We start from the raw sequence: 13,853 nt of genomic DNA, 5'->3' as shown, positions 1-13,853 counted from the left end.
ATATCGCACACACTTTAACATGCCCATGCCAAAGTCATGTAAGGGTTAAAGAAATGGAAGAAACAAATTAGCCGACAAACGTCAGACAACAGCCTATAGGTATGATGAAATGCATCTAGATTGAGCAGTTGTAAAAGTGTTCAACCCTCTTCTAGATTCGGTATGGTCGATCAAGCTTGAAAGTCCGTCTCCTAGCTATTATCTCCATTCGGACTTCATACATTCAGCCTTGCAACTCTTGTCCCCTCTCGAATCAAGCGTTCCTTTCGATCAATATATATAGCTCATCCAACGTGCCTCAAATCATCAATCGATCGATGGGTTAGCATAAATATATGTTCTTCCACAAGTCTTATCATCAATCACTTCAAGTCATGGTTAAAGTGTCCGATTTATTAACTCATTGAGATCTATAATTTTCTTTTAAAAAAACAAAACATTCACATATCCCATATACAAGTCCGAAAAATAAGACAAACAATGCATATAAGCTTTGATTATTAAATTCAGATAACAAAAAAAGAAAAAACACAAATGATATATTTGTTGACCAACCAAAAGTCATTGAGTTCACCCGTGACTATTTTTTTGTAGAATTTCTACACAAAATTATATATGTCAGTTTTATTTTAATTATTATATATTTATAGTTCCTTTTATATTTTTACCATAAGAAACAAACTTCTTAACCATAACCATCACATTATAAATTAAAAGAGATAGAAACAAAACTGTTTCACATGCATATAAAAAAAGGCTGTTACCAATTAAGGACTTGTATTGCACTTTCCCTCAAACTCAATTCGTCTAAGAAATACAACACTTTCTACAAGACATCACATTTTGCCTCCATTCAAGGCAATTAAGTATTCATTAGATTAATAGTCTAATTCTTATTAAACTATAGACTGACCAATTAAACAAAAGTTTTATTATTTTGAATAACAGGTCATATGCATGTATGTGTCTATATATATACACATTACACACCACAACATGTGAGTATACAGGGCAAAACTCAAAACCTTGTGTTAGAAAAGGAAAACATATATGGAGATAAAGCGATTTTTGAGGTTTTTAGTATTGATGGGGATGGTGGTGAGTGGGTGTAGAGGGGATGTCAATTCATTCAGAGATTGCTATGCCAAATGCTTCATTTTTTGTATGATTGAACCCAACAAAAGTCTATGCACTTGCACCACTCAATGCCTCAAAGAATGCATATTTCCGTCTACTCTTGCCACCATGACCGTCATCGATCCACACACACAAAACCTTGGTTACTGCAAGCTTGGCTGCGCCACATCTCTCTGTTCTAACATCAGCAAAGCACACGATCCTGGTATGTAATGATGTATGGTTACTATACACACTATATTTTTGAACACCAATATTAATTTTATTAGAAATTACAGTATCTAGAAAGATGCTATAAAATTGCTTGTTAAATTAGTGATCATACAACTTCAAATCCGATTAAATTTCTTTTTTTTTTTTTTTCTCTCTCTTCTACACTTATATATTTGAATTTGTCTGTAATGACGATGGATGTTTTTTCATTGTTTCTTCTTCTTCAATCGATCTACAGATGGAAAGAGTGTGGAAAGCTGTGTGGGATCATGTTCCGACAAGTGCATCAAGAGTTACTCGCCTTAATTATCTTGCAAACACAGTCCTTCCTCGTGCCAAGCGTATTCTTGTTCAATTTAAACAATGTAGTGTTTTTTTTTTTTAGGTTTATTATGCATGTACTCATGAATGGCTCACAAAAAGACTATGCCAAATCATCTCCTAAGTCATTATATATTTTCGATTGTATCCTGTTCCAATTGAGGATTCAACAACTTGATTGCATTGATATTTCTGGTGTACGAAATTTTTAATTGACGTACACCTATCCACTAATTATGTTGGAAAACATTTGCTTAATTAAAGTTCCTTATATATGAATTTCAACTAGATGGAATATAATCTATATATACTATTAAGCGAAAGTACCCGCGCGTTACGGCGATGAGATGGTGAGGGTGATAGGTGATAGAGTGTGATGGATCATAAGAACTAATAGATCATATAGTGTGACAGCCAAATGTCTTAACCGTACGGGCTCTACCCTCGGATTTAAAAATTCGTCGAAAGTATATCGAATGACATATCTAATGAAAGGGCATGAAATTTTAAGAACACTCATATAGTTTTAATAATATTTCGATGTACGTTTTTTGAGATAAAAGATTTTGAATAAATTAAAAAAATAAAATGATTTATAAAGGAAACAAAAAAAATGAATGGTTAAGATTTGAGGAGATAGAAAAAAAATAAGTGGTTGAGATTTCTTCTAAGGGTATTTTAAGGGTATTTTATAAATAAGTGACAGGGGTTCTTTGGGGGTTTTAACTACTTAAAGTTGAAAAAATGGAGGGAGAAAATGCTTTATAATGTAGTAGAGATAGATGTAGATAGATAATTAGATTAGGGTTTGATTGTAGATTTGTGTGAGTTGAAATTGTTAAGGGTATTTTAGGTACATTCAGTGGATGAATGAGAAGAATATTGAATTTGTGGGGGTAATTCAGGTATTTCAAAATCTTAATTAAGTAAGGAGGGAGGTTGAGTTTGTTTTATAAGGTACGAGCATGGTACCCGCGCAATGCGGCGGTGGTGGGGAAGACAATCTGGTGGTGACGTTGATAGGGTTTTACTTTGCTAGAGACGAAAATGGTTGAAGGGCATAGTTGGTATATCACGTGAGAGGGTGCTTAGCAAAGAAGATTATTTAAGGGCATTTTTATCTTATCAGGTTCTTAATTAAGTTAAGGGAGGAATCCAGTTTGTTTTATGAGGTATTATAGATTATAGACTAATATTATTATTGGTATATTGTCTTTTCATGACCCGTGAACTTAACTACTGCATGTTTGTGAATGTCGACATATAATGGCCACCATGTGATGTGATGAAACTTAGAAATCTACAAAAACACAAGCATTCTACATACACGAATCTGTTTAATTACTTTTCTCCTTTTAAAGGATTAATACAGTAATTAGATCTGCAAATGAGACAAACCGACTACGCAATGTATGTTTAATGGTCCTTTTAAGACAGACACAGGAACAATGAATCCCGCATAATCAAGCTCTCGATTTATAAGCAGTAGATGTTTGCAATGGTCACGACGAGCCCTTTAAACCAAACTGGCACAACTGATGAAGGAAACAACTGACTAGTGAATTATGGACCATTTATTAGTGAGTGGGTTGTGATCTGTAATGGACCAAGCGGGGAAAATATATAAAGCAGCTGCTTAAACTAGAAGCCTGCAAATGGTTCTCACAGGTAAAAATGGCCCAAAGTGTACTTCTAATGCATAAAACCTTCGAAGTAAATTTGATTAAAAGTTTTAAATTCTTAACCAGCTATATCTCTTTTAATTGAATTTGACACACTAGTTATGAAAAAAAAAAAAAAATTCTGTTGAAGAAATAGACAGAAAGTGCTTGGGTTGATCTGACCAGTTTTCACATGCCTAACCATTTTTATCAATTTATCACCCGCTGTGTTTACCAACTTTAAACTTGATTCTGAAAAAAAAAAAAGAATATCGGTCCCCTTACCCTGTTTGTTCTGTCTGAACTTTTTCAAATTGTTCCTTTGCTATGTGTGCATCACAGAATGTGAAACCGTAGTCACTTCCGCTACTTCCAAAAAGTTATTTCCAAAACTATCCAACCATGGTTCTCAATTAAATTATCCACCTTCAATAAACAGTCTTTCTGTTTCATCTCCATGCACTTTTGAAACAAACCATAAGTTTTGACTAGGAGTGACATTTTGACCCATTAAATTAGAATGGGTCAACTGGGTTAGTTTTATGTATAATGTGTCAGTGTGTCACACATTAGAAACATTAGCTAAAAGAAAACATGTCAAATAGACTGAATGGATGAAACAGACGAAAAGTCATCCAAAATGTATTTGCTTTTAGTAACCATATGGGTCAATTTAGGTTAGGAGTAACACTAAAGACAATCCCTCAATCCATCATTGTTTCTTTGGTTGTGTGACCTAGCTTTACCCAATTAGTGTTTACACATATGGTGAAAATATCATGCTGGTCATCTACAAGACATATGTAAGCAACGTATAGCGCTAGCTACTTATGCTCTGGGGTCGAGTTTCTTGTATATATATGCATCGACAATTTACTTGATGCATTGATATTTATCAAAAATGCCCCTAGCTATCAAATTTTCTAACCAATGAAGACAAAACAATAGAGAAACACTTTGTATGTGACTACAGCTACTATAGTGTTACCATCATCACAACTTAATCAACAACAACAGCAAGCCTATAGGCTATAACCTATCTATCTGAAACCACAAGCTGATTTAAACTAGTGTGATATATATAAAAAATAATCGAGGGAGGGAGGGAAGGAGGCCTAGATGATACGTCTAAAAGCCCAAGCAGCATTAAGGACCACCTGTTCCATCCTATGTAAGTGATCATCAGTAGTTTTTATCTTTATCATAATGTATTTTGAAGATGTTGCAAATGTATCATCTGAGAGAGCATGTCAGTAGCACGTTTCCTCGTCAGGTAGGAGAGGCTACTGATCTGCAAATAGCAAGCAACCTAAATGGAAACAAAAAATTAATCATATACATGCAAGAATATTCAAAGTGTTGTGTTAGAAATTATTAATTAAGTAGTTATTTGGCTGCACTAAAGAGCAGCTTATATATCCCCATATGCTAAAAGAAAGGAGAAATTAATACATCGGTGAGATCAACAGCATCGGACTGATTGAGTTGAAAAAAAGTTGTCATCGAAAAGCTTCAACTTTTGATAGAAGATGTTTTCACCATCTTTCCAATGCTGCTTCTTGACCTCCCCTTCCTTGCAGAAATCAAAAGCCTTTCTAACGATGGGTCCACGTATGCTTCGATAGCGTCAGGTAACTCACCCACCCATTCATACTGGAAAAGCATATGGATGCCCTTAGACTCCGTGATATGCTCATCAGTAATCTCGAATTTTCCATCATCTAACCAATAGAACGGCTTGTCCTCCCATTCCTCCACCTCGTAGTCGTACTCGTACTCGTACTCGTTGTCTTCTTAGACATTTTATATGGGAGGGAAAATAATTGAACCCTAAGCTACCTAATTTTTACTTTCACTAACATTCTTTTCTTTCCTAATTTCAACTCAAGAATACAGTGTAAAGCCTCCTCCATTCACCCACCCAAAAGATCAACCATACACGCATAGTGCATTTGTGATGGTCCAATGTTCTGTTCCTTCAAGTATTTTCTTTGTAAATCAACCGATCAGCCATGACTATACACAGATAGAAGTATAGAACTACTAAACAAGTAACGGAATCACGTTTCATGCAATTGCGATCATCATTTTTCATGGTTTTAAATAGACAGAGTCAAGAAATCGGACATTTGGGGGGTTAGTCTTTAATGCAAGTCTCATTCTTTTCGTTTGCATGATAATCTCAAAGGATGTACAAAGTGGCTAGATCACCATGAAACCATAAATATATATATATATATATATATATATTTCCTCGGACTCCTAATCAACAAGACATATATGATACTACTACTAAGCATCTAAAACCACAGGATTTAAAAAGCTAGAGAGAGGCCGAAAAGCCCAACCAGCATTGCTGACCACCTTTTTCATTGTACGTAAGTCATCAGCAGCAGTAGTTTCATCTGCCTCATAACGTAGTTTAAAGAGTTCGCGAATCTCATCAGGAGTCTTCTCAGCGAGCATTTCAGCAGCACGTTCCTTCATCAGGTGATAGAGGCTTCTGATCTGCAAACGGCAAGCCACCTAAATATAATGAAAACATAGAGAATTAATTATTAACAAAACCAATTAAAAATAAAACAAAACAAAACAGGGCAGGTAAAATGTATATCAATACATCGGCGAGATCAATAGCATCGGAGCGATTGCGTTGAAAAAAGTCGTCATCGAAAAGCTTGAACTTATGTTGGAGGATGTTTACATCATGTTTCCAATACTGCTTCCTGATCTCCCCGCGATCCTTGCAGAATTGAAGAGCCGTTAGAATGATCGTGCTGCTTTTGCCTTCGATTGGGGCAGGTATCTTACCGCGCCATCCAGACTGCCAAAGCCTACGGATGGGCCTAGACTCGGTGATATACTCATCGGTGATCTCGAATCTTCCATCTTCCAACTGAAGATACGGCGTCTCCTCCCACTCCCCCCATATCTCCAATCCTTCCTCATCATCCTCCTCCTCCTCCTCCTCCTCATGTATCTCTTCCTCTTCCGGATGCATTTTATATTCACTTATATTTAGGGAACAAAAAAAATATGATAATAAACCCTAATTAACCTAATTTTGAGATACAGTAGCTCGCCATTCATTGAGTACCAGTATATATAGTGCTATCGCAAAAGAAAAACGTAAACAAACAAAACTAGTCCTTATTAAATCAATACTTCAACACTTTTATCCCTGTTCATCTTTTTCTCTGAGTTAGCCTGTGTTCTTGAGTTTATATGTAAAGGAAGGGGAAAAAAGAGAAGAGGGATGAATGGAAGAAAAGGGGTAGAGTTTCTTTCCTTCCAAATCATCCCAAAAGTGGGAGGAAAATATCTTTAATAAATTCTATAGAATTCTTCTTCCAAATCTTTTCACTTCTTTTCTCTTCTTCCCTTAAATAAAACTCAAGAACCCAAAATTTTTTAAAATCCTTTACAATCTTTTCCTTTCCTTTTAAAACAAAACTCAAGAACATACCCTTAATGTCATATATACCCTTTCTATATGTATTGAAAAAACTTATAATTTGGTATATATGATATTTAGGGATTTAAAAAAGGATATAAGATATTTGTCCTTAAATCTGAGTTAAGCACTAAGGGCTGTAAACGAACCGAATGAACACGAACGGGACCTTGTTCATGTTCGTTCGTTTAACTTAACGAACGGTTCACGAACAGATTAACGAACAAAATGACTTGTTCATGTTCGTTTCTTTTATGTTCATGAACGACTGTTCACGAACACAAACGAACGAACACAAACGAACGAAATATTTATAACTTAGGTATTTTTATTTAAACTTTTTCTTAAATAGTTAGGTATTAATACTATATATATATATATATATTATATAAAACAAATATTTATATTTGTAAATAAACATAACGAACAAATGTTCACGAACATAAACAAACTATTGTTCATGAACGACGGTTCATGAACATAAACGAACGAATATTCACGAACAGATTGTCGAATGTTCACGAACGATATGAACGAACGGGAGCTTTGTTCATGTTCGTTCATTTAACTAGACGAACGAACACGAACGAACTTCCTGCTGAACGGTTCATGAACTGTTCGTGAACTGTTCAGTTCGTTTACAGCCCTAAGCACTAGTGGGCAATGCGACAATAATGACGGAAACATCACTCAATGGTGTTGTGATTATTAATCTAATAAAAACTGATGTAATAAAGAGTAGTGTTATTATACTAGGTATTGATGGTTATATATTGTAAATAGTTTCATTTAGGTAGGGAATAACTAATATGTTTATAGTAGCATGTATGATACATGCTTCCCTTTACAATCTTTTAAAAATTGGAAGAATTGCATATATCCCCAAATCTACTATCAAAATTATAAATTTCCCCAACCAAAATCTAAAATTACAAATATCCCCAACTTTATATTTCAACATGAATTAGACAAATATGCCCCTTATTCATTTGCTAGAAAATGACCCAGCAAAAAAATCATTCCTATTATTCCAGATTCTTTAACTCTCTCTACAATATCACTATAATTGTTTCCAACTTCCAAGCCTTTTCATTTTCTTAAATAGAGTTATATCTTCTTATCAATATCGTATGTTTTTGGCTATATTTTAAAAACCCAATAGTCAAACTCAAACTCAGAGATTATATAAATAAGGAAATAAGAGGGGTAGACTGTAATATGTCGACAAAGACAAGTGGGTTTTACTGTTGGCCGTCGGAGTGGTGGGTGGGAGGTAAGAGGGTGAAGGATTAAGATGGTAGTGGTGGTGAGTGGAGGATGTCGATAGGGATGGGGTGCCGACGGTTTGTTGATTCAGTGTTGGTGTGGGTGGTGTTGTCACTTGTCAGCGGTGGTGTGAGCGTTTTCCGGCGGTACTTTTCCGATGGTAAACGGATACAACCGGAGGTGGTGAAAAAGAATAGGGTAAGCTGGTGAGTGGGGTGGGTGAGTGAATGCGGTCGACGAGGTGGTGTGGGTATAGTCCGTCGGGCGACGGGTGGTTTATCCGGTTGGTGGTCTTCTCGGTGGGAGGTGTCACACGATAACAGAAATAACAATATGGTAAAAGAAAACTAGCAACTTGAGAGAGATAGGGGGTTACATGAAGGAAAAGTCTTCCGGAAAAAAAAACATAAGTTGCAAACCTTTTCATTTTGAAATAGTGAAGGATATAATTGTCATTGTACCTATGAAATAGATGTTAGTGGATATATTTGTACATTTAAATAATAAAATTGGGGATATTTGCAATTTTAGATTTTAGTTGGGGAAACTTGTAATTTTGATAGTAAATTTGGGGATATATGTAATTCTCTCTTAAAAATTTAAACATTAATTTCAATCACATGCCTCAATGTTTAATAGTTTTTAAATGATTTGTGATAGAAGAAGCATGTATAATACATTGTTGCTAGAAACATATTAGTTATTTCCTATAAGTATGATAAAATTTTGATTAATAAATAAATGAGATGATTTTGAGTAGATAGAAGTTAAAAAAAACATTTTGAGGGTATTATGTGTGGGATAAGAATTATTTTAAAAGGTAATTATATATATACTAAAAACTTATACAAATGTACAAGTACTTTATGCGTGAAATGTACAAGCGTTTATAGCACATATAAAATTTAACCAAATTTTGTTTTAACCCTTAAAATTTTTATTTTTTAACTTTTATTCCACATCAAAGTTTCGCTTTCATTTTTATGACACTAAACTTTTAGGTTCTCATTTTTCATCAAACAACTTTCACACAGTTACGGGTTTACTTTTAAACATTTGGTCTTTGATTATTTTCATTTAAGTACTTTATGCGTGGGATGTACAAACTTTAACGTTATGTGTAGAATGTACAAGTTCTTATAGGAGATAATAATTTTTACCATTTTTCATTTTAACCTCCTAAATTTTCTATCTTAATTTTAACTTTTGCCCCATATTAAAATTTTTGTTTTAATTTTCATGACACTAAATTTTTAGGTTCTCATGTTTTTCATCAACTAACTTTCACCATTTGGTTTTGACTATTTTTATTCGTCTTTTTATATACATAGCGTTTTTGATTTTTCATCAAATAACTTTCACATGGTTACATTTTTACTTTTTAAACATTTGGTTTGACTATTTTCATCCTTTATATATATATATATATATATAACGTTTTTAAATTTGTCACATCAAAGTTTTCATTTTTATTTTCTTGACACTAAATGTTTGGAATTTTCATTTATAATATACTAAAAAGATATATGAATGTATGTAACATCCTAATATTTTTAGGCCAGTGAAAATTAACATTTATTATAGTTTTAACATTAAAATAGTTTCCTAGTATTTTATTTTTAGACACGCTGTTAAATTAGTTGGAACTTTAGTGGATAGAGGGTATTTACCCACCAAAAAAAAAAAAATCAATTAAGGGCGTGGCATCTTTAGGAGATGTCAGCCATGTATTCTCCTTATTATTCCATTATCAAAACTCATATCTATTTCCTCATCCATCATTTATTCTTGAATCTTCCAAGCTTGTGAATTCTTATTTACATCTACATCAAATTCCTCCTACAAGTGATAATCAACATCACCATTTCAAGCATCTAAAAATTGAAATTGAGATGGTAAGGTATGGTGCATGGGCTGAATTTTTACAAGAAAAAGGGGGAAGAAAGACTTTTGTTTCTAGTTGTTCAATTCCATTCTAGTAAAATTACTCCATCAAGGTAATGATTCCTGTAACCTAATTTTAATTTCTTTTAAGAATTAGGGTTCTTGAATTTGGGAAATTGGGGGTTTTCTTTGTATGATTTAAATAGCTTTAATACAAGTTAGGGTTCTTAATTTCTAATCAATTTAGGTTTTTTTTTAGTAGGGTGCATGTTAGATTTTGATGCGTATTAGTGATAACAAAGTTGGACAGATTTTGTCCTTGAGTTTGAAACGAGTTAAAAACCCTCATGACAGAGTTTTCACTTGTTGAGTCCTAAAAAGAAAATGTACCTAAGTGTGATAAGCAAATCTTGCCACTGAAATGAGTTAAAAATACGAAGTAGAACTCCAGTTATGAATTTTTTAATTCAGTAGCGTCATGCTGATCTTTCAGCAAAAATGATTCTGTGTCAGTTTTTAAAACGAGTAAAACTTACGTATATGGGTCAAATCTTGTGTTGGTCACTGAAGATAAAATGTGCTAAAATGTGTTAAGTAGAAGTGGCCACTGGAATGAGGTCAAAATATTGTGTAGAACTCAAGTTATGGTCATTTGAAGTCAGTAAAGTCAAAGCTGTTTAACAGCAGCAATTTTGGTTTTTAAAACGACCAGAAGTTACCTTTGAAGGACAATTCATGTATTGGTCACTAAATATAAAAGGTAGGTATATGTGTCATGTAAATTTGGCCATTGGAATCATGTTAAAAGAGTAAGTAGAACTTGAGTTACACTCGTTTGAAGGCAGCTTGGTCAAATGATGAAAATGGTACTTTTTGTATGAAAGTGAGCTGACCATATAAAAATGATATAAGAGATACATATTATGTGAACTAACCCAAGATTAATATAAAAGTGTAAATGATGGGTTGGGTGTTGGAATGCTAGTGATTATGGCTAGGTGACCTTATACGTGATGAATGACCATATGTGTGTTTTAATGTGAATTGATAGGTTGATTGCAAATACGTTGTTTTATGGTCATCTTGCAATTGTGGTCGCAAATAAGGTGAGTGTATATGCATATAATCATATTCTTCTTATTAGAGGTCACAGGTGGGTAAATTCCAATGACCCATAGTTTGATTGTTTGAAAGAACTAGTAGGTGGGTAAATTCCTACTAGTCATGTTGTATGCAAGAACTAGTAGGTGGGTAAATTCCTACTAGTCATGTTGTATGTAAGAGCTAGTAGGTGGGTAAATTCCTACTAACCAAATTGTCCATGGCCATGTTGAAAATGATTGTGTGAGCTAGTAGGTGGGTAAGTTCCTACTAGCCAAATTGATTTTGTAAGCTAGTAGGTGGGTAAATTCCTACTAGTCAAATTGTTTATGAGAGCTAGTAGGTGGATAATTCCTACTAGCCAAATTGTTGATTACGACTAGTAGGTGGGTAAAGTCCTACTAGTATTATGAATGATATGGATGAGATGACTATCAATTGATAGGCTATAATTGATGCACTTTTGTTTGGTAACTTGTTTATGATTATATGTGTATGCATTCACTAAGCGTTTAGCTTATTCTTTTAGTTGTTTACCCTTTTTATAGGTTGTCCCGGATGCGGAAGAAAGTTAAGTAATGTAAAGATTGAAGTTAAAGATGCTTAATGGATATAGGTTGCTTTGGTTAAATGCGGATAATGGTATTGGTAATAGAACCCATAGTGACCCCTTCGAACTATCGGCTCATTGTACTCTTGTTATGTCTTTTTGGAAATGTATTATGATGTCCAGTGTTAGACTCGAGTTTTGGGTATTTTCAATGGGTCGTTTTGTAGTTGTAATGTATTGATTTTGTTTAAAAGTGTTTTGGAGAAACTCATAATCCGTAACAGGTTTGGATAATGATTTTACGAATGGGTCATTAGGGATGTGCACGGTTTGGTCTAAACCGGCTAAACCGTTTAAACCGAAGTAATTGGACGGATTGGTCGGTTTAAAATAAAAAACTTAAACCGTTGGTTTGCCTTTTTAATAAACCGCTCTTATGGTTTGGTTCGTGGTTTTAGACTTTTATCAAACCGGTTTAACCAAACCGGACCATTTAATTATATCAATGGTATGTTTATTTTATATATATATATATATTCAATAATATTATGAATTATAAATAACAAATTATTAGTTGGTATAAAGTTGAACATATTCAAATTGTAGATTTCAAATTTTTAAAGATACAATTCCTAAATCATCAAGCTAATTAATATTACATGATTTATATTTTTCAAAATACTTTGTGTTTCTTTAAGTATAAGTGAAACTTTTGCAATTTAGTATTAATAAAAGCTTTTATATAAGAACGTTAAAAATATGATAACCGTTTAACCGGACCAAACCAAACCGGTTAATTGGTTTTGGTTGGTTTGGTTTGACATAACAATTTGGATGGATTGACTTGAAAAAATTTTACACCGTTTACATTGGTTTGGTTGAGATTTTTAGCAAAAACCGACCAAACCGAACCACGCACATCCCTATGGGTCATGCCGAAATTTCCAATTTTGAATGTCGTCTTTTGTAATGTGTCAACTTGGGTAAAATGACCCGTTTAGTCTTGTAAACTTGGTTTGTAGCAACGGATGGTATAAGGACTTTTGGAAATGTTGTGTTATGTCTTTTATGTCAAAATGAAGTTGCTTATCAGTTGTACAAAACTCGGTAATTAGAAAAAAGGGCCGAAAGTTGATAAAAGTGTCAAAGTACGAAGCTGCAGGAGGATGACCTTTGTTTTCAGGGACGACCTTTGAGGACGGCTCTTCTATAATTTTTCATAAATTTTTACCGAGGCTTCGTTTGATCTTTTCGGGTCCTGAAACTCGCATAGTAGTCTATTAACATCATTTTAAGAACATTCCAAGTGTCTTTTATTGAATTGGAACATTTTGATTTTTTTGCGAAAATTGGCCGTATTTTTCTAAGTATAATTTAACTAATTTGTGTTTCTTTTCTTTTCATGTTCATACTTTTGGGACTAAATTGAGTCGAGTCCTTACAATGTACAAGTACGGTATGCATGTAATGTACAAGTTTTCTATCTTTTAACTTTTGCCCCATATTAAAATTTTCGATTTTATTTTCTTGACACTAAATTTTTGGGTTCTCATGTTTTCATCAAATAACTTTCGCATGGTTACGATTTTACTTTTAAACATGTGTTTTGATTATTTTTATTCGTCTTTTTATGTACATGACGTTTTTACATTTGCCCTACATCAAAGTTTTTCATTTTTATTTTTTCTTGCCACTGAATTTTTGGGTTCTTATGTTTTCATTGAATAACTTTCACATGGTTACGATTTTATCTTTTTCATGTAGAAAGCGTATCTCGCGGCAACGCGCGGGTACTATAACCAGTCTACCAATATATATATAACAAGGTCCTAAATTCATTCCTAAACAAACAAGAACCTTTGGATGAATTCCATCTTTGATTTAGAGCCATTAGATCAAATTTAATTATTTTATCTTTCTTAAATGACAATATTAATACTTACACTTTTTATAATTATAGAAAAAATACCCTTTAAAAATAATTTACACTTTTTGGTTTTTCATCACAAATTTACACTTTTTTCCCAATATTTTTAATCAATAAATCAAAAATAATACTCATAGCTATTATATATATATATATATATATACCCTTTTTAATTTAATTTACACTTTTTGGTTTTCCATCACAAATTTATAATTTTTACCCAATAATTTTAATCAAGAAATCAAAAAATAGTAGCAGTTAATATTATTTTTTTAATATATTATTATATTAATAGCTAATATATATCCTTACTAGATTAATACTCGCGTAATACGCAGG

At 33.2% G+C, this 13,853-nt stretch overlaps 1 protein-coding gene and 1 long non-coding RNA gene across 2 annotated transcripts; one reads left to right on the top strand and one right to left on the bottom strand.

The window, feature by feature from the left end:
• Positions 1-5,469: 5,469 nt before the first annotated feature.
• Positions 5,470-6,390, bottom strand: LOC122598024. The gene is made up of 2 exons (XM_043770629.1): positions 5,953-6,390; positions 5,470-5,858 (listed from the first exon to the last, which is right to left on the bottom strand). Exons 1-2 carry the CDS (start codon positions 6,331-6,333, stop codon positions 5,625-5,627), a joined length of 615 nt encoding a protein of 204 aa, XP_043626564.1. The 5' UTR covers positions 6,334-6,390; the 3' UTR covers positions 5,470-5,624.
• Positions 6,391-9,795: 3,405 nt separating this feature from the next.
• Positions 9,796-11,850, top strand: LOC122598621. Its single transcript, XR_006323670.1, has 3 exons — positions 9,796-10,049; positions 10,988-11,042; positions 11,586-11,850. It is a non-coding gene; the product is annotated as an uncharacterized LOC122598621 (long non-coding RNA).
• Positions 11,851-13,853: the final 2,003 nt, after the last annotated feature.

The sequence above is a fragment of the Erigeron canadensis genome, chromosome 4, assembly GCF_010389155.1.
Source record: "Erigeron canadensis isolate Cc75 chromosome 4, C_canadensis_v1, whole genome shotgun sequence".
Classification (NCBI taxonomy): domain Eukaryota; kingdom Viridiplantae; phylum Streptophyta; class Magnoliopsida; order Asterales; family Asteraceae; genus Erigeron; species Erigeron canadensis.
Note: the sequence above shows the minus strand (reverse complement) of the source record. Positions and strands in the feature narration are given on the sequence as shown.